A 22,207-nucleotide genomic window follows, 5' to 3' on the forward strand; every position below is an offset into this window, starting at 1 on the left:
CAGTTATGAAACAAAATTATCGTTATAAATATTCACTGTTGAAGGATGTTTGTACAGGTCTCTGCAAAACCTCTGCTTCCTTAAATAGAATTCACACAAGAATGGTTTTAAGTCACTAATGCTCAGCTAACACCCATTTATCCCAAACCCCATGTTTTCCAAGTGAACAGTGCAGGACATATTATTCATTTCAGCATTTAACATACGAAGAATTTACCACTTTTGACCTAAATACACCAAGTATATGTTTTCAAGCAAAGTTGTGGCAAAAATACAATACATGGACACATCTGTTCTGCTGTAATGCACTTGGTTAAAGCCTTCATGTGTCTTCACACAGGTCTAAGATCCATATGAAGTATTTTGCCTTAGCAGACAAGTATATATAAAATGCAGTTGTATCAAAACCTTGCTTCTGCTGGTCACCTGAAACTTTGGGAAGTTCCATGTAATTCAACCAGCTTTCAGACAGGGTTCTTTAGTGGTAAATACACTTTTGCAGCACTTATAGGCTTATATTTCAGTCTGAATAGCAGTGCTTAACTCCCCAGCATGTTGTGAATGGTTGTTGTTTGTTTCTTTCAGTGTTTCAACACCACCTAAATCTAGGTCTTTCGAAGACCCATTATGAATGCTTTCCTCAGCAATGTAACTCAGCTGTGGAACATCGGTGCTTGGGGCTGTTGGAACAGGAGCAGGGATTCCACTTGGCTGTGGAGAGTTTTCCAAGCGATCGTTTTCCACCTCTGGGAGGACACTGACTGTGGTAAAGCGAGTATGATAGTCGCTGGAACCATGGCTACAGGAAGTTTTCATACTTTCCATATCTGAGCAACTAAACTCAGAAAAATGGCTGGAGTGGGAATCTGCTACAGATGGGATACTATCGCTAAGAGAGGGAGAGTCAAATTCACTGGAGTTTGTGCTTTGTTGTTCCAACAGCTGAGCATCCATGTCCTCTCTCGTCTCGTTTATCTTCATGCTGCTCTTCTTTCTCAGCTTACCTTTGCATTTTTTTCCTGCTGTTGTTTCTTTGGACCACTTGGTGGCACTAGATTTGCTTTCTGGCAGGCACGCCGAGGAACACCCGGCATTACTGCGACCGGCAGCGCTGCCATCATCAACGCTGCTGCTTCCGCTGTTGTGTCTGAATTTGGCCGGCTTGGACTCAATATCCACTTGCACTTCCATACTGTTGCCTTCCCTAGAACAAGCAGGAATCCGTGAGTATGAGCGGTCACCTAAGACAAGCCAGCTAACACAGCAAAACAAGCTCTTACTGCTTTTCAAGACACACAGCAGAGGGAAGTTAGAGAGATGTAACTTGTTTTAGAAAACGTGTTCCACCAAAGAAATGGCCCAAAGAAAAAAAAAATCTGAAAGATCACACCTTTACTGAGCTCCAGTGATGGCATTCATGCTTAGAAATTACCCATAAGCAGACACATGTAATTCAATTTGTAACAGAATTTGCAGTTTCAAAGCATAATTAGTAAAGAACAGCTGAGACATGCTTAGAACATCCTTTAATAACCAAGGCATATTAATTGTGTATTTTCACCACACTTCTCTCACCTGTCCAAAGGGATGTAGGAGTTCAGGATGGATCCTGCCATTGCTTTGGTACTGGCATTATCACTAACTGTTCCCAAACTAACTGTACCAGATTCTCCACTCAGACTGTATCGTTCTTTCTGTACGTCTGCTTGTACTTCCAGTCTTGGAGAGAAAGAAAGTTACATACATTATACTGCTGCTACAGTTAAAGCACACTAGTTGAAAATTAGTTTCTCCACTATTCAGTAGTAAGTAAAGTTTATTAGCTACTCCAGTACAGATACACATATTAACCCTACTGAAACATGTTCTCTCTTCATACTGTCAAAAAAGACCATTTTCTGATTAAAAACTAAACCAAACCTCCCAAAAGCAAAACCAGATTAACCTTCCAACAAAGCAAAATATTGTATGTTAACCAGAGGTTCTAGACTGTCTCCTCAAGATTTACAAGAAAAACTTCCAGGCTTAGCTACAACTCTTTTGCAGAGAGTGCCCTGTACTTTGTTTTTCCATCTTAAACAGAAGGGTACATAAGCTCAAGACATTACAGTTCCCCTGCTTCTGTAGCTGCAAAATTATCACTAATCAAATAACAGGCAGAGAACCGTGTTCTGTACTCTGCTTTTCATTGTATTGTTATCAGCTCCCAACAGGAAAAATGGAAACCTGAGCAATCTGAAGTTGGGCTGAGAAGATAAGGCAGGAATCAAATGATAAGTTTTTTTCCAAATGCCTTGTTCAGTGAACTGGAAGTAGTTTTTTGTTTTGTTTTCCACCCCCAGTACTTTAAAAAGGAGGACAGGCACACCTCAGTCAGCAGTCACAGCCTGAAACACATAAGGAAATTCCTGATGCTCTCCTGCCTGCCTTGTTCTAAATAGCCTGGACTGCCAAATTACCTAAGAAAATGAGCAGTGCTAGTACCTGATTTAAAGATCAAATTCCATCCTGAACGCTAAATGTTAATAATCCTTTCCAGACATTCCCTTTCTCTTCAGGGTGTGGGACAGCCAACAATCAGTAAGGCCTTGATTGACAGGAGGTACTGAACACCTAAGTGACAAGAAGTTGTCACCTCAGCAATGCCAGGTGTCCAGCTGCCTCCCCTCCTGCCTAAGCCCATTCTGAATCCACACTCCAGCCAGGTGTTCTGAAAGAACAGCTTATTATTTGTAAACTATTGAACAAGTCAACAGGTCTGACTTTGGGGTGAGATGCACCAGAGAATACAACTGTGCTAGATGTGAAGATTTGTCTCTCTGACTCCTGGGGAAGAGACTGCTCTCCTGGGAAGGAGAACAAGATTGCAGGCTCCACCTCACTTGAAAAAAACTCAAAGACTCTCAAAGACTCTTCTTTGAGGATTGTAGTCTGGCAGGAAATTGACAAGTTTGCCATGGATGAACTGTCCCTATCTCCCAGAGACAGTCCCTTTTACCAGGAACCAATTGAAAAAAAAGTATCTCAAAAAAACCTGAGTAATATTACTTCTGCTTACATGTAGAGCAGGATACACCTGGCAGAAAGAATGTCTCTTACCTGTTAAAGCAGTTAACCATTGCACTTCCTGAGAGACTCCCTGTGATGCTAGCCCCAGCCAGGGCCATGGTACTGGCAGTTTCACTGAGGTTGTCTCGAATGGCTCCTATTCTGTCCATGTGGCTGCCACTTGCACTCAGGCTGCCAGTCAGTCCTCCAACACTCCCCTCACCTATGCTAGGGTTATGACGTGCCTCTGCTACTGAAGTGGTATCTAGACAGAAATAAAGAAGCCTTGTCAATTATGGGAGCAGAACTTAGTAGCTTCTAGAATGTGACCATGGAAATAGTTCCTGAAATTACACTGAGAAAAAGGATTTGTAAAACATACTGTGACAAAGATAACTTTGTAAAAAAACAAAAAACCCCCAAAAAACCCACAAAAAACAAACCACAAAGAAAAAGACCTCTCTTCAAGTTGCTATAATGCTAGATACTTAGAAGAAGTTAGCCACTGATAAGACAGGTAACATGGAGTCAACAAAAACAGAGAGACCCTGCCACAAAGGATATTGCCATGTAATAGAAATAGTGAAGGATCAGCATCTACTTCCCCCTACTAGAGACAAAGAGATGAAAGCCAGCAAGCTTCCACAAACCAATCCTCTGCAAAAGAAGCATTAATTTTCGCTTAAAACTTCTACCTATGAAAAAGACCTTAGTTGAGTCTGGTTTTGATTCAAACGGGCAAGAAAAGCTTCAAGGTTTGTATTATAGCACAACACGAACAGAGAGACACTATCCTCATCTGAGAGTGGTATTTCAGCCACGAGCAGAGGCAGTCCTGTATAGCACATCTTCTGCAAATAAGTACTCTTGTCTCTAAGGCCATCAAATCTAAGTCACAAACCCCAAATTTACAGAAAATGAAACACACAATTTTCTTACCTACAGCTGCATTTGTTCCACCCACATTTATATCATTTTCATCATCAAATTCTATCCTGACTCCTTTTCCATTGCCTGCTGACACACCACAGCCTCCACTCCGGCACAGGGAAATTGGAACAACTCCATACACGTAAGCCAGCATAATAGGAACACCAATACCTACAGAGCAAATACAGTCTTTCATTAAATGTGACTTACATTTTAGAGCCTTTCATAAAAGCTATTTCATTTTCCACAGTTACTTAATTTTTCACACTTGAAAGAAGTCAGGAGGGAGCAAAATCAAGGAACATTGGTAAATCACTATGGTGAAATGACAGGAAAGTGCTTTCAGCAGACAGAATGTCCTCTATCAGCATTGGTAGGCAGAGGAGCTTAATGCTTGATGAATTAGTACTTCCAGTATATCCACTACATCTTCCGCAAACAAAATCAATATACTTTAAAGGTTCATATATGTAAGCTCAATTGGGAACTGTAATAATGTTTCACCTGAGAAGCAGAAATAGATTCATTTCAAAAGTTGTTCAACCAAAAATGTTACTACCTCTACTTATTTAATTAGAGGCTTGATACTGCATCCATTGAAGTCAGCAGGGTTTTGCTATCAATTTAATAGGACTTACCATTTCTATTTCTGTGCAACCTTTCATATTTATTGTATCACACTGATTCAGTTTGAAAATTTTAATTATGAAAGTTTTCCTTCAAAGTAAACAATTATTTGGAGAAGAGTGGCAGGGGTAAGGGAAACCATTGAAAGAACTGTGGGCTAAAGCATGCATAGATATACACACACTTCCACACCATCTCTTCTAAGGGACAATGAAAAGTTCCTCCTTTGGTACATGCATGACATCATTCTATGGCTTTGCTGATGGTACAGAAAAATGTCAAGCTAGCACATTCTGGAGAAGCCAGGACAGAAACAGACCTAATGCAAAGGCTCCTCAGACTAACCTAAAAGGTTCATTATAGAAGCCCCTTTCACAAGAAATTCCTCACCATTCAAAGAGGAAATCCATATTCTCAAGTTGATTACTTTGGAAGCCATATAATGTCCCGAGACTGGAGGCTGCGTGCTAATGGCAACGGGACAAGAGTAAAAGCTCCACCAAATAAAAACCCAACTCCTTCCCTAAAAAGCCAAGTTTTGCCTCTGATCAAGGACAAGAAACAGCTCAAAAGAATGAGGTAAAGCAGACCTGCAAATCCATCTATGGGACTCTGTGTCCCAGTACTTGTTCAGCAGGGATGTGACAGCACAGCTGCATGAGAGCAATGCAATGCTGACAGACACCAGACAGTTTTATGACTAGTATATCTGCATTTGCACAGTGGTTCACCACTGTTAGCAAGAAGGTTAGGGCCACAGCTTTGTGGACAATTACATCACTTGCTAAAACTGGCCCTGTCTTCCCAAAGCCACTCATTCCTCTCTGAGCATAACTTCTGGCACAAGGGGAAACACTGCATCCACAACTGTGTGATGAATGGGATCAGGGAACTGATCCAGCTTAAAACCCAGTGGTGGGTTTTAATGAGAATCAGTTATCACGGCAGTTACTGTGCAATGCAGAGGTGCAACAAAGGAGAAGCAGCAGAAGCACTGCTGGGCAAGTTCACTCCTTTCAAAAAAAATCAGGGTTTGTTTATGGTGGTCTTGAAATTACACGTTAAGTATTTTGTAATGTACAGCTAGATTTTCCTCAAATGCCATCTTCAACAATCTCTATAAGAATGGCACAGAATTCAAACTGATTCCCAAAGCATAACAAATACTTTATCAATTACTGTCACGTTAAGTGTAAGAAACTACTTTTCTTCTGTGTTGAGAAAAGTTTGATATGAACTCAATATGAACAGGCTATGTGGCAAGGTTTTTTTCTTATTCAGTCACTTAAAAAAACTTTAAATACTTAAGTTTTGAAAGACATATGACAACGTGGAGATTTCCATTTGCAAGATAAAAATTATTTTCAATTCTTGATTTTAATGCAGCATAATTTCCTTAAGTACTGTATTCTCCATTCTGCCTCAATAAATGTAGAACCTCAGATTCCTCAGTTCCTTCACTTATAAGAAGAAACTGTAGGACTTATCTCAGCTGATTCATTCATGTGTGCTTACAAAGTTCTGGTTGCAAGGTGCTACCAATACACAAAATAGTAATATTTGCTTACCTACAGTTACTGCAGCTACAACAGGAGAAACAATTACAGATAAGGTTACACCACCTGCTATAGCCAAGTTTCGCTTGTGCTTTGAAATGTCTTTGCCTTCATATCGATTGTGAATCTGAAGAAAAGAAGAAAGGTTTTTTTAGAGTATTATTGTCATCAATAACGCACTGCTGCCAGAATGGGAGAACTCACATATAATAGTTTGGAATCTGTACCCTGCTTTCTTCCAGAAAGACCACATTTTATGTTAGAATTTATTCATTATCTTAAAGACAAACAAATTGGTACATTCCTTAATTTTAGGCAACTTCCTGAAAGTTTTAAGTCCTCCCATCCAGCAACTAAGTGTTTATTTTCACCATTAAGTTAAAAGAGCTAAGTAATTGAACAGCTTTGTTTGTTTAATCATTACTCCAGATTACATGGCTGGGAGGAGTAGACAATTTTCAGGATCAAAGAATTACACCAGATCAACTTGACATCACTTATTCCCAGTCACCCTTCCCCTGAGAACAATGGGGAGTGACATTTTCAGATTATTAGATCCATGGTTGACACAGCAGAGTTATCTTGAAGGAAGGTATCCTTCACCAAACATATCCTGGGAAAGGGGAGAGCAAGAACTCTGTTGCCCTGGCACCCTCTCATGACAAGCTGTTGAGACAGAAAATGTTTTAGCAAACCTGAGACTTAGCTGTGCTACTATTCCCCAAGGAATCTGCTAAGCAAAATCCTTACTGACAGTTCAGTCTGAAATGTGACTGCTCCAAACTTATCTGCTGCAAATCCCATATGAACCTGAAAGGCCTTAAAAATTATAAAAAAATAATCAGTTTACAGAGATTTCCCTCTTCTTGTATGTTTCATTTACTCTCTCTAGGAACATGACTTTTCAGGGATATGCAGTCCATCTGTCATCATTCTTGGTTGAGATATAATTACAAAGGAACAATAGGTCACTATCTCAATGGTTGTCATAAGGCTAAGTTAATCCTCACTGCATCTAATGAGGAACAAAAGGGCATCAAGAAGATAATCACAAATATTTTATTATCAATATGCTACTGCAAAAGGGATTACAAAAATGAGTGGGAAGTTTTAACAAATGTGTTTCCTAAATTAGAGTTTCAATTGGAGATTTGGTGGGATATTTCTCATTTTGGAATAAACTTCAAGTATCTGTATTTGTTCAGTCAAGGAAAGGGCAGAGAAGACACTGCACTTCATTGAGATTGAGATTGTATTGCTCTGAGGTACATTATACAAAGAGCAACACAGAGCTAGGGAGCATCTGAATGTGGAACACACCTATGGATTAAAAAACTGAGCATGAAAGCTCTCACAGTCTGAGTGTGCAAGAGCTACAAACACAGGCAGACTAGGTTTCATGAGGCTCTGAAAGCAATTAGTAGGATCATCTCAAGCACTTAATTTCATTGCTGTGGGCAATTTTAACTACCAAAACAAAAGGCATACAACAAAGATAACTATAAAGGCTACTGGATTCCTTAATCATAAAGAAAGAAAAAGGAACAGCAGGAAGTGGATACAGAGAAGAAACTGACAGAAAATATCAAGACAGGAGGTTACATTGGTAGGAATGACTAAGTAAGGACTTCAGAATATTAAGTAAAGAATAAAGAATACCCAAATAAGAATGCTGGGCCAGAAGAAAATGGATTTCAATAAATGCAGAGAACTGGTAGGTTGCAAGACTTCCATCTACAAAAAGAGAGGACTAGCACTTCCTTAGGGAAACTATTCAAAGCACAAGCACAAGCTCTTCCAATACAGAAGACAGACAGAATGTTTAAAAGAACACGACGTTTCCTTTACTGATAGAAAGTAGGTCAGATTACTATGAATGTGGATAAAGGAACAGCATGAGAGCGTCAGGACAAAATAAGAAAGGTTAAAATAGAGGAGACAAAAAGCAAGGGACATAAAAGTCAACAAGAAATGATTCTGCAACTATGCTGCTAGCAAGAGGAAGACCAAAATTGATCGAATTGCTACTTAACAAAAAAGGAAAGAAAGTCAGCAGATGAAACTGGAGGCTTGTTCTTTTTTTTCCCTTCACTTGTCACTAAAGATCAACCATGAGCCAGATGACTGGTGACAAAGGAGTAATACCTGTAGGAAAAGAACAGGTTAGAGTACAATTACATGAAATTGTTTGAAAAATCTCAGCAGGCCCAATTTCACAGCCACTAGTAAGAGTTTCTGAAATTGTTACAGAAGATGTCTGAAAAAGAAAAAAAATCAGGAAAACTGGAAAAAAATTAAAATGCAATTATAATCTTTAAAAAGGTGTATAACCAGAGGCTGGGCAATTAAAGAACAGTGAACTGAACTTTAATTTCCTGCAAACTGGAAACTTGCAGACACCAAAGGAAATGCAGGAAATAAAGGCTACTCTGTGTGGGGTTTTTTCCAAGTAGAAATCATGTAGATTTAATTTTCTTCTGTGACAACTAGCCTTGAGGATGGGGACAAACAGATGTCATGCACTGACTTGAACAAAATTTGACATTTTCTTGTAGGAGACACTAACAGTGTGTAATGGTCCAGATTGAAAAAAGCACTAGAGAAATCAACTATTAGCTTCATGTAAAACTGACAGAAACATCTGAGCAGTCATCAGCTTTTTTTACTCTCCAACTGAAACTCTTCACCCTGTACTTTTTCTAAGAGCTATGTCTTGGACCCAAGAGTATTCAACATGTTCATTAACCTGAGAGATGGAAGAAGTTCAGGCCAAAACAACATGGCAATGTTGCAAGAATGCCAGAACTCGTACAAGTCTTGAGAAGTTGAAAAAATGGCCTCAAATGACTAAGATGCAGCTCAACAGTAAAGAGTTCAAGACCAGTTTTACAGAAGAGATGAACTGCCTAAATTACTAGTACTGTGGGGAAGGGCATGTATTTTAGAGAACACAAAATGAAAACAGCATTTTTTTGAGAAATAGATAACTGGCAGTTACATGCACTGGATCATCCTTTCATTTAACTTAGGAGTAGTAATGCTTCAGCTTCACTGCTGCATTCAAACTGGACAATGATGAAGGCACTACAAACAACTTGAAAGAAATTGAGGAGATGAGAATCAGAGTCAAGAAAACTGAAGTGCCAGGTTTACTTAAGAGATAAGAATGAAAGTGGACTTAAAAGTAATCAAATATGTAATGGAATATTGCAAAGCAAAAAGATTTTTTATGTCAGCTGAAAATAGGGTAGTAAGAATTTTGTGTAGGAAAAATCAGTTTTAGTAAGAAAATTAGGTTTGGAGAGTCTGTGGGATCTCCATTTTGAAGAAAAGTGTAAAGACATGACTGAAGTCACAGAAAAATGACCATTAAGCAGTAGGGTACAATGGAAATTCTCATGAGGCTTCCTTCTCAAACTTTGAGACTTAACCATTTTTTTAATCACAGACTGGTTCAGGTTGGAAAGGACCTTAAAGATCATCAGGTTCAAACCTCCCCACTGTGAGCAGGGACACCTCACACCAGACCAGGCTGCACAAATACATGAAAGGTGCTCAGTGATGGGGACCTATCCCAAAAACCTAATGAGACAAGCAGAATATGCAATAGTAATTTGAAGGAGGCAACAGCTACCTTCAGGTTCCAATGACTCTATAGGACTAAGACAAAATATAGTAGAAGGTTCAAAACTAACTGTAGCATAAGGTAGGAGTACGTGTTTGAAAGAAAAATATGAAAAAAATAATACAGAAGAAAAGCTGCATTCCTGGACTATTTGTCTAGTAGCAATAGCTCATGTGAGAGAAAAACACTTCTTCCCTCCAATACATGTACAATTATGTGACTCTGCCAGTCACTGTGAGAATCCATGCTGATAAAAGCAGAAAATTGAATCTTCTGATTATGCCATCCAGGACATATAAACAAATTCTTAGCATGAACCAAGTCATCATTTCAGAAAGACCACTTCCAGGACATCTGGGTAACCTACTACTTTATTCTAAATTACAAATAGGAGGAGTAGTTATGTTTTATTTTCCTTGCAATTTATAGTAAAAGCTATATTATTTTTCAGAAGAAATCTCAATGCCTGCTTTTAAGACAAATAATAAGGCTGTCCTAGCCTTCCAAGCAGAAACATAGGTTGGGTGGAAAACAGCTTGAGAACAGCCCTGAGAAGGTGGCTTTGGGGGTGTCGGTTGATGAGAAGTTCAGCATGAGCCAGCAATGTGTGCTTGCAGCCCAGAAAGCCAACTGTATCTCGGGCTGCATCAAAAGATGTGTGGAGAGCAGGTAAAGGGGATTGATTATCCTTATCTACTTAGTGCTGGTGAGACCCCATCTGGAGTACTGTGTCCAGTTCTGGAGCCCTCAACACAGGAAGGACATGGAGCTGTTGCAGTGATTCCTGAGGAGGGCCACAAAGATGATCAGAGGGCTAGAGCACCTCTCCTATGAAAACAGGCTGAGAGAGTTTGAGCTGTTCAGCCTGGGGAGGAGAAGGCTCCAGGGAGACCTTGCAACAGCCTTCCAGTGCCTGAAGGGGCTACAGGAAAGCTGGGGAGGGACTTTTTACAAGTGCATGTGGTGACAGGACAAGGGGGAATGACTTTAAACTGGAAGAGGGTAGATTTAAATTAGAAATTAGGAAGAAATTCTTTAGTGTGAGGGTGGTGACACACTGGAAGAGGCTGCCCAAGGAGGCGACGGATGCCCCATCCCTGGAAGTAGCAAGGCCAGGTTGGATGGGGCTCTGAGCAACCTGGTCAGTGGCCCATGTATGGGGGGTGGAACTAGATGATCTTTAAGGTCCCTTCCAACCTAAACCATTCTATAATTCTATGATTCCTTCTCCCCTAAAAATATTGTTTAATTCTAAGGTCCACAAGGGAAACTAGAGGTTAAAAACAGCACAATTTTGAAAAAGCATGCAAGAACTCCCTTGGCAAGATGCAGAAATTGGAAATTAATCAGTGTACCACTCTGCCTGTTTTAAGAGGAACTACATTCTTAAAAGCACTGCTTTTCCTTCCTGTTTAACTGAAACAAATACCCTTAAACAATCCAGTGGGTTTGTTTGGGGTTCTTGGGAGTTGTTTGATTATTTTTTTTTATTAATTTTTTTTTTTTTTTGGGGGGGGGGGTTATTTTTGTTTTCATTTTTTGGGTTTGTTTTTGTTTTTCATTTTTGGGTTTTGTCTTTGTTGGTTTTTTTAAGGTTGATGAAGATAACTAGTATCACCCAAATCATGCAATAGAGAAGGTAAAACCCAAAACATGTTAGGAGTTGTAGCATGTTTTACCTTACGTCCCACATACACAGGAATTCCAATGATCATAGCAGGAATAGCAATGCCAGCTATTAAGGCAATTCCTACAGGAGCTCCAACAAGTGTCCCTAGTTGCCACAGTATTTTCTTCTTACGGCTCCACGGTTTCTTTCCCCAGAAGGTGCAACCTGATGGGCTAATAGAAAGAAGAAAATTGTGAAGAAATTGTACATATATCAACTACACAGTCCTAAACTGTTCTCTTGTCACAAAATTCTTGTTCTTAGGTTCAAGCTACAGATGGTATATGTACCAAATCATCAGTTGTAACTTCTTCACACTTCTATTCTTTTGTCTTTACATTATATTTTGCAACATAAAGAGAAGCATACCACATATCACCACATGCCAATCTGTGGTTCACAGGTAACTTACACCTTACTGATTATTCACAGTTTTTGTATCTCTTACTACCAAGACAATACAGCAGTATTTAGCAGTATTTAGCGGGTATGTTCATCTAAAATACTTCATTTGTTGTACTAAGTACACATTGCACACATCAAACTTAGAAAAATATTTTTTAAAAAACCAAGAAAGCACTAATTTAAATGCATGCATTGAAAGTAACTTAATTCTCAGATATGGATACTTCAACTGTGAGTATCTACCCCAACAGGAAGAAAGCTAAACTTACAGTGCCCATTAGTCTATTTCTATATACTTTAGAAAACATTAACAACCATGCAGATTTTTTTGTTCTTAAATGTACCTTAAATAATGTAAATCTGAGATCTCTTTCATACACAGCCAACAGAATTCACAGCCACAAACAGCACAAGTCATATGATTGCAGCTTCCATCATTCATTTTTATTATATAAGCAGCACAGCGTGGGCATGGCTTTATGTCGTCAGCTGTTTAAAAATGAATATTAAGATCATATCAGTTCTTTAGAGAAACAGATTTAATAAAAATACAGATGTATGTTTGAGAAAGCCAACCGAACCATTACCTGAAAAATGGAAGTTTATTACAGTTTTGCTTTACAAATCTTGACTTGGCAATGCCTTGATAGTAATTTGTATTTGTAAACCCTGGAGCAAGTAAAACTAATGAAAGCAAGGCATATTTAGATCACATTCAAGCAACTGAACAGTTAATGCATACGCTCTGTCCAAGGATTTTCTAATGCAATATGTATTAGAGTAAGACATTAAATATGCATATTTATACATGACTGATAATACAGTGTCTTTAAATATAATCCTCTTCTACATTTCATGCTGTTATGAATTTTTTACTTGAATATTCAGTCTCCACTCTGTTGTTATTTCCTCTTATTTTAAATACACCTCCCATTCCACATTAAGTGCATTTCTTTGGTATCACCAATATGCGAGTCTTTTTCACAGCCCTACTTACTACTTACTCTGTAGAAAAAAAATACTGTAGCGAGAAGAAAATTGTGGAGGGTGTCCTTGTTTCCATGTCAAATACTGAAAAATGTGGTTAATTGACTAGCTCTGTCATTAACAAAGGGTCACTGAGCAACAGTGAAATACATGCATACTGACACAACCACACAGTTGTGATCTTTGTTCCTTCACATTACTGGCTGGCCTCTGCCCTTTGGGACAAGCTATTTACTCACAGCAGATGAAATAGCTTGCAGCTCCTAGTGTAGAAGTCCAAGTTTACTGTCCCTGTGTTACTAGGTAGGACAAATGGAAAGAGGAGTTATACTTAGGATAAAGAATATCCAAGGAGGTGCAGAAGCAGCAGAAAACACTACCTGTACCAACTCCAGTGCACAGAGACTGTGAGCAGCTGACAAGACTAGCTAATTCCAGATGGAAACAGATGTACAACCAAAAGAGCACTAACTAACCTATGCAAGTCCTTACAGCACAGGTATGGCAGAGCTACCGCTGTTCATGCTGGGACTGAGAGGGAAAGGGAAGATGCTGGCGTGCTAATTTCTTTAGTTTATTTTAAAATATATTTGAAAACTAGAGCAAGATGTCAATTTTTAAGGCAAGATGCCTTGTTAAAAAAAGCCAAGACAGACAACAAATTAGAAACTCCCAAATCTAGGGCTGGATTGGAGAATAACAGCTCTAACTACATTCAAGGTTAAAGCGAGAGTCCCCCATACATGTACCTTGTTAGGTCAGGCAGACACAAAAGCTGCCAAACAGATCAGTTCAGAGCCAACTCTCATCAACAGCAAACTGGACTCTTGCTGTGCATAATACTAGTCTGAACAGTTTACCGTCTTTTTTTTTCAGGGGTTACAAACAAGCCAAATTTTAAGAGATGGAACTGTTTGCTTTTTGGTAGAGAAGACAGATGAGCATTTTATTTAAAAACAGAAATTAGTAATAATATAGATGTCAAATGTCAGAACTGGTATCAGACTAATAGTTAAAAGCAGAAAATCAGTGGGTTTTGAGCTTTATTTTTAACAGCCCCTTAATTTTATTATTAGCAGCCCTGTGAAACTTCACCTACAGTGGAGAAAATAAGTGTTTCCAGTGTGTAAGTGATATAACTAACGAAGACAGCATGCCAAACAGAATGCTTTGCAGCAATTCCCTTTGACTTCACATTTTTCAGCTACAAAATAAGAATTCAAAATGCTTACAAGCCTCTAAGATTGAAGTCACATGCTCTGATCACAGACTACTTCAAATTACAATATTTAAAATTTTAATTCAAACTTTAAATTGTATATTTTACGTTTCTGAAACACAAAGCAGCTAGCATCTACCATGCTACTATTCAGTTCTTTCCTTTTCAGAGTTAATTGTGCAAATGTACTAAAAAGGTATTTTACAGACACAGCATCCTAATCACAAATACCTGCTGCTCCAGATTCCTGGCTGTAACTAATAGATGAAGAACGAATTGTTCTTAGGCGAAGGCTCTGAGCTCTCTCCTGGCGAGCAGCATCGCAGGTCTGGTTGGGATGCCAAATCTGCTTACAGTGGTAGCAAAACTCAGTTCCACAGCCTTCCCGTCCACACGTAAGTTTGGGACAGCTGGCACATCCAAAAGCAATCACAGCATATCTTGAACAATGAAGAGGGGAAAGAGAGAATTTTGTTAATAAAAGCAGTTCTGTCCATAGACCGAAGATGACAGAGCAGCTGAAGCAGGTACAAAGGCAGTGGACATCAGGACCTCACATGAGGTTGTCAGCACAGGTTCCTTACCACTTCCTTCCATAATTCTATCACTATTGCATTAGACTAAGACTGTACAGAAATACTACAATCTGTGCAACACTTTGCCCTCCCCCCACGAATGCAGCACTGAAATATACTGCATTTAAGGCTGAATGCAGTACTGTAGGGTTTGCAGTCACAAAGCAACCAGTCAAAAGAGTGGGACAGGTAAAACTAAAACAAGGTATTTAAGCAACTAAAACAAGGTATTTAAACAACTACAAAAATTCAGTTTCAAAAGCGTCCCAGTGACCACAGGCATGTCCATGTTTGACCCTTTCTATAACCTGGGAGAATCCCTGCTAAGTGATGTGCAGCATAATCTCTTACTGTAAAGACATCTGACTTGTTACTGATGACATTTTGTTACTTTACTGGTTGCCTTTTAGCATTAATACCACTAGCTACTTTAAACAGGCATTCGTTTACTCTTTCTATTTTAAAATGTCAAAACAACAACACAAGTGTTTTACAAATAAGGATTTAAGATAATTTCATTTTTGAGGATTTTTTAAATACATATCAAACTGTAAATGCAGAAATTGCTAAAAGTTCAGGACCTCGCTGTCACCTTTACTCTGACAATATTATATAGCAAAAGTCTCCAAAAACATTGAGACTCAAAACATACGTTACATTCTTTTGTAATCAGACACTACATGAACGATTCTGTACAGTGGCAGAGTTGTTGCCACAAATCAATTCCTCCATCAGGTTAGCATTTTAAAGTTCACATGAAAAAATACAGACAATGTATATTTTAGTTCATATTAATACTAAATATATATATACACATGCACCCTAATTCCTACCCATTTTAACTTTTTCAATGACTTTAAGCAACACCTTTCTTTAAATAGAAAACAATACTAGGTCCACCAGTATGAACACTTAAAACAGATCTATAGTTTTAGTCACATTAATGGGCCCCCTGAAAAGATTTCAATAAATTTATAAATGCAGCAGGGCTTAAATTTATGGCTGTTCAAATGAAGGTACTTTATAAGTAATGATAACTAAAAAATTATTCCCACTCACATATCTACCTGAAAATCTAGGTATTTTCATTTTAGAGTAGCTAGATCTGAAGCTCTGTAAAGTTAATGCAAATCCCATCCCTTTCATTAATGTTTTGAAACAGTATGTTTGAGTTTCCCCTCTCAAGAAGTTCTGCAAACAAGTAAGAGTTTTTGACTTTTAATTTAAAAGTTATGCAGTTACAAGTAAAGGAGATATATATACTTGTCGGTTTTCAAATGTTTCTTACTTTCCTGGTAAAAATCCATTTCAAGAATTGCTAGACTCTTCTACATGTTCAAGTTAATCAGCTCCATTTTCCCCACTTAAAGCAACTGAAGAGGTAATTGCTTTGCATGTACACAAAGAGACTCTGATCCAAACACTTCTTCTACATACAGGCATAAATCCAAAACTCTCTCATGTTATAACAAAGAATCTGAAGTGTAGGCCATGGGATGAAGTATTAATTTATGTCCTGCCTGCCACTGCTAATAATGAACGGGCACATTCCTGAAAGCACTCCCCATCTGGGATTGATGTGTACCTTTAAAAAGTAACTTTTTAGACCAGAGCAATTCTCAGTTCAAAATGTACAAAATTATAGATTTAATTTCAGCATTTTACGTTCATTTTCCAGGCCATGTGAAAACCAGAAGTTCTTGTTAGGGTGAGAGAAGGGACATACCACCAAAGTCAAAGTAGTAACACTTAAAATAAAAACCAGAGGCAAAGAGCAATTAATTTAAAAAAGGATGTGCAGTGGGAAGAAAAGAGGTGTGAAGCATTTGTACACTTTAATCCAATCTGCTTTTTGCTGTGATATCCAATCCCTGAAAGAATATTACATGGGATGTTTCATCAGTGCTAAGAATAGCAGCATGGACACGCATTATCCACTCAGGTTTTTCACCTATTTGCAGTGAATTTTTCCTACCAGAACATTCTACTCTGCACTTACTGCCTATGTATTACAGTATTTCAAATTTTAAAGACCACTTTAGGAAATAATGCTAATCTCTGAAATTATTGTACCTCTTCTACTTTGGGTTTAAGCACTCATTTAGTAACTACATTCCATCCAGCTGCTTAATGAAATATTTGACCCATGCTAAAATCAGGTCAGCTCCCATCATGAACCTCACGCATTCAGAATACATGGAGCACGGGTAGTAAGCAGGAGGAACTGCAGATGTGTGCATGCCTGCAGGGCTATGATGTAAGTGGTACCACTGAGTCCTGGTAGGATGACTCCTACAACTGGAGTGTGGGGATGGTTGGATATAAGCTCTTTAGGAAGGACAGGCAGAGCAGAAAGCGAGGTGGTGTTGCCTTCTACATCAATGCCCAGCTGGAGTCTATGGAGCTCCACCCTGGGACAGAGGAGTCAACTGTAGCCTTATGGGTCAGGGCTAAAGTGAAGACAGGAGCAGGAGATGTCATAGTGGGGGGGTCTGCTACAGGACACCAGACCAGGATGGCTGAGTGGATGATGCTCCTTCTACAGGCAGATGGAAGCAGCCTTGCACTCACAGGCCCTGATCCTCATGGGGGATTTCAACCACCCAGATACCTGCTGGAGGGACAACACAGCAAAGCACCAGCAATCTAGGAAGTCCCTGGAGTGCACTGATGACAACTTTCTCCTCCAAATGGCAGAGGAACTAACAAGTGAATGTGCTTAGCTGGACCTTGTTCTCACCAGAAGACATGGGCTGGTTGATAATGTAAGACTTAAAATGGGAGACTAGGCTGCAGCAACCATAACATGGTCAAATTCAAGATCCTTAAAGCAGCAAGGAAGGAGCAAAGCAAGCTCACTACCCTCAACTTCAAGAGAGCAGATTTAGGTCTCTTCAAGGATCTGCTTGGTAGGGTACTGAAGGACAAAGCCCTGAAGGAAAGGGGAGCCCAGGAAAGCTGGTCCATATTCAAGGATCACTTTCTCCATGCCCAGGAACTTTGTGTCCCAATGAAGAGGGTCACGGCCTCAGTGGAAAAGGAAGAACAACTGACATCATCGACCTGGACCTGTACAAAGCTTTTGACACTGTCCCACACAACACCCTGGCATCCAAACTGGAACAGTACAGATCTGATGAATGGTAAGGAACTGGCTGGATGATCACACTCAAAGAATGGTGTCCAGATGGAGACCTGTGACAAGAGGCATCCCCCAAGGGTCAGTACTTGGACTGGTGCTGTTTAACATCTTTGTCAGCGACATGGACAGTGGCATTGAGTGCACCCTCAATTTGCCAATGACACCAAAGCGTGTGGTGAGGTCGACACACTGGAGGGGAGGCAGGTCAGCCAGAGGGACCATGATAGGCTTGAAAAGTGGGCTCATGCAAACTGCATGAAGTTCAACCAAGCCAAGTGCAAGGTCTTGCACCCAGGCTGGGGCAATCCCAAGCACAAATACAAGCTGGGTGGAGAATGGATTGAAAACAGTTCAGAGGAGAAGGATTTGGCGGTGATGGTAGACAAGAAGCTCCCTCCACATGAGCTGTCAATGTGCACTTGCAGCCCAGAAAGCCAACTATGTCCTGGGCTGCATCAAAAGAAGTGCAGCAAGCAGGTCATGGGAGGTGATTCTCCCTTTACTCTGCTCTCATGAGATCCCACCTGGAGTGCTGTGTCCAGTTCTGGAGACCCCAACATAAGAAGGACATGGAGCTCTTACAGCAAGTCCAAGGAAGAGCCATGAAAATTATCAGAGGGCTGGAGCACCCCTCCTACAAGCTCAGGCTGAGAGAGTTGGGGCTGCTCAGCCTGGAGAAGAGAGGGCTCCAGGGAGACCCTGTAGTGGTTTTCCAAATGCTTGAAGTGGACCTACAGGAAAGCTGGGGAGGGACTTTTTACAAGAGCTTGTAGTAAAAGGACAAGGGGTAATGGATCAAACCTGGAAGAGGGGAGATTTAAGGTAGGCATTAGGAGGAAATTCTTTAGTGTGAGGGTGGTGAGACACTGGAACAGGCTGACCACGGAAGCTGCGGAAGCCCCATCCTTGGAAGTGTTCAAGCCCAGGCTGGATGGGGCCCTGAGCAACCTGATCTAGTGGGAAGTGTCCCTGCCCAGGCAGGGGGATTGGAACTAGATGATCTTTAAGGTCCCTTCCAACTCAAGCCATTTCAAGATTCTATGAAAACCTTATTAAAAAATAAAAAGCCCTCAATTTTAATTGGATTGCATAAGTTGATTACAGTTGCCAAAGCAATTCAAAACTGTGGCTCCTGTTATACCACAAAATTGTTAAAGCTGCTGATTAAGCAATGTTTGTTAGCACAGGCTGCTCCTTGAAAGTCTGAATAGTGCTTGCTTCTCTAAACCTCCCACCTGTACAATTAATTCCTCCATCTTCCTTCTGCCTGGAAGACCAAATTAAAAAAGGTAACAGTAGGATTCACATGAAGGTATTTTGCTTGTTGAAGGCATTATTGATTATGTATTTTGTTTAAGTATTATGGTTTTCTCCCAAAACTTCTTAGATTTATTTGTGGTGAAAGCTCAATCCCCTCTGTCCAAGTGCTAAATGTTTCAAAAGCAAGCAGGAGAATCACAGAAAAGATAAAACATGACCACTAGAGCTCTTGTTTCTGTAGGGTAACAACCATAGAAAATGAGCTTGTTGAGAGGTATCCAAGTAACCAACTTCCCACGATTTTAAATCAATATCGAGGACATACTATTTTTGCAATAAACACAGAACATATCTATTCCTGCAAATGTAATTTCCACATGAAATGTATTAGGAAAAAGTTGTGTTATCCAAGGTACAGTTAAGGTCATACATATAGTACTAGTTCGTTCCACTCACACAAAAAAAAACATTGGCACAGTTCAGCTGCCTGGCAATATACTGTGTTTTCCACAGTATGTAGTAAGCAGTTCTGGAGCAATTATTTCAATATTTGCTTTATACTAACTAATACATTACCATGGTCCAACAAGATGGAACAGAACTTTTAACTTTGGTCTGAAGACCCAACTTTTCATTTTATAATGGTATTATCCATAAAAAATACCATTACAGTTTCTAATAATTTCAAGATACTTAGGATATTTAATTTTTTTTTAAACAGATGAGAGAACTGAGGTGCAAAAAATAAGCAAGGTGAGAAGTCTTCATTAAACAAATCCACCGTACTGTTTTAGTACTTCAGTAAGCAGACTATCTGAATCACTGAACTATGGTTTCATAGTTCTTGTACACTTCCCCTCATCTCAAGTAACAACAGTTTGTCCAGAACACCATGAGCAAAGCATTCTTCTGCCTATCACATAATGCCTTCTAGTGCTTGTTTTCTTTTGCAGTTACCAAAATATTAAGAGCAAGCTGTACTGGTTTTGTCCTCAAGACTTTATTACAAGCTTATGCAACCAATCATCTCTCACATAATTTTTCCTTTTCTGCTCCAACTACACCACAGGAATGCCATCCACTTTGGAGCAGAGGACCTGAGAAGCTACAGTCTTTCCAGTCTCTACTTTTGACCCACATTAGCAAATTTTATTTCATTTAAAGTATGAAAGCAAAATTGTATTTCAAATATGCGTCTTAATGAAACATTTAAATTTAAAAGCCTCTAAAATATCAAGTACCTGGACATTAGTATTGAAACATTTAATCTACCTAACAGCCAGTCTTATTTTGTTCTCTTCCAAAATGCTTCCTTTTCCCTTCTATTTAAGGCTCATCTGTAAGGCTTTGAAACAGAGATGTCACCTCCTACGAGTTTCTAGTGTACACTGCACATATGGATTGTAGCCAGGGCTGTAATCTTCAGACAGTGTGATAATGCAAACAATCTCTAAAAAAGCAGCTTGCTGAAAAATGGCATTATGAGAGACCAACAGCGGAAAAGCGTGATGAACTGTTCAGTAGTATTCAGCCTACTCATGTCACAATTCAAATTGGTTTCAGAACTCTAAGTATTAAAGCAATGTTAAAACGTTACGTTCCTCAGATAATAAGCAGGAACAAGCTGATTATTATCTTACATCAGAATCCTGTTGACAGGCAACAAGTGGTGCCTCAACCAACCATAAGATGGAAGATATCTGAAGCTAGAGAGGCCTGTTTATTGAAAGAAAACTTCCATCATTTTTCACAGCTAAAGAAAATAAAATACCTAGTGTAACTTAACAAATGGACTACGTTAAATTTGTAGTCACCAATTTATCAACTGCCTTTAGTTTGGGTGTTGCACTGTTGTCTTGACAGCACACCTAAATTTCTTTTTGCCTGCTGTAGATACATAGCGACCACCTACCAAAAAGTTCCATGAAATTGTTCAAATTTCCTCTGTTAAGGAAAAAAAAAAAAGTCCTACTCAAGGAAGGGCTTTACTTCAGAAGGTAGGTTGGGCTTTTTTTTGTTGATTTGGTTTTAATTTATTTTGGTTTTTTTTAAAGATAATTCTGCCTGATACTTACGCACATAACACATAACTAAATGCTGAAGAAGAACAACTGACTTTTCAAAAAGCATAATGCTGTATCTATTTACGCGGTTAACTACTTTGCAGATATTGAGAAAAAGATACATACCCACAGTCCGGAGCTGGGCACCACCTACAATCAGGATCCGCAACAAGCCACCGCCTAAGCATAAACTCTTCATATTTTTCCATCAAGATGTCATCGTTTAATATCAAGCGAATATCATGAGGATTAAATCGTTCTGAGCATTCTGGACAGCTAATATTAACTCTGCTCTCAGAGATTTCTATCCGGAGATACTGACGCAAGCAATCCACACAAGATCTATGATGACAAGTCATTATCTCCGGGAACCTGTCCTTAGAGTGCCGCAAAAGGCACAAGGGGCATTCCATGAAGTCTCCACCTGGTTTGCCGCTAGAGGTTGTTCCGTTATCAGAAGAGGTACATGTGGAGAAAACAGAGTTCTTGTCTGTACACATTTCTGAATGAATACTTTCAATACTTGCAATTCCATCAACACCTCCATTTAAATCCCTAGATTTGCGTTTTGTGTCTTTTTTTCTCCGAAACAGAGAGCCCAATGAAATTCTTCTTTTCTTTGGTGCCTTTTTAACTGATGGCAAGCTCACAGAGGAAGCAGAAGACTGGAGGTCCCGATCAGAGCCCATTTGCCGATGTAAACTCATGTCTAGGTCACTCACCAGAAACGGGTTAAATTTCATATACAACCCTAATCATTCTTCAGGATCAAAATAATGCAGCCAGAGGATACAGACATATTATTATGCAACCCAGTTTGAGACTCTTCATGCAGAAAATTCACACATATCCACTTCCAGCAAATTCTTCACAGGAATTCCCTACATTAGAAAGAGAGATAAAAAAAAAAAAATTAGAATCATATTCATCACATTTGGTTCTGAAAGACCACAGCACTCTAATGAACTCATCCAAGGGCCACATCCTAGAACTGTTATTCATGTTATTACCATTTCGTCACCATCTGACCCAGTACTCATGTCAGCTTTTTCTATTGATTACATTCTTCTCATCTTAAAAAGCCTAAAATTTTCCTGTGGT

At 39.3% G+C, this 22,207-nt stretch overlaps 1 protein-coding gene across 1 annotated transcript; it reads right to left on the reverse strand.

Moving 5' to 3' along the window:
* Nucleotides 1–513: 513 nt before the first annotated feature.
* RNF19A (ring finger protein 19A, RBR E3 ubiquitin protein ligase) lies at nucleotides 514–21,849 on the reverse strand. The gene is made up of 9 exons (XM_010006452.1): nucleotides 21,233–21,849; nucleotides 14,298–14,506; nucleotides 12,205–12,349; nucleotides 11,466–11,628; nucleotides 6,174–6,288; nucleotides 3,988–4,149; nucleotides 3,100–3,313; nucleotides 1,576–1,719; nucleotides 514–1,204 (listed from the first exon to the last, which is right to left on the reverse strand). The coding sequence occupies exons 1-9, from the start codon at nucleotides 21,847–21,849 to the stop codon at nucleotides 514–516; spliced, it is 2,460 nt and encodes an 819-aa protein (XP_010004754.1).
* Between the last annotated feature and the right edge of the window lie 358 nt (nucleotides 21,850–22,207).

Source organism: Chaetura pelagica, unplaced genomic scaffold, assembly GCF_000747805.2.
Source record: "Chaetura pelagica isolate M959 unplaced genomic scaffold, ChaPel_1.0 scaffold76, whole genome shotgun sequence".
Lineage (NCBI taxonomy): Eukaryota > Metazoa > Chordata > Aves > Apodiformes > Apodidae > Chaetura > Chaetura pelagica.

Bases quoted from the DNA above. Each gene is read 5' to 3' on its own strand.
- RNF19A (XM_010006452.1), bottom strand. From the start codon at position 21,849: ATGAAATTTAACCCGTTTCTGGTGAGTGACCTAGACATGAGTTTACAT. The intron at 12,350-14,297 runs GTATTTGTGATT...ATTTTTAAACAG, and splicing joins CCAGGAATCTGGAGCAGCAG to CTGACGACATAAAGCCATGC. The intron at 6,289-11,465 runs GTAAAACATGCT...TCTTTTCTTCAG, and splicing joins CTGTGTATGTGGGACGTAAG to ATTCACAATCGATATGAAGG.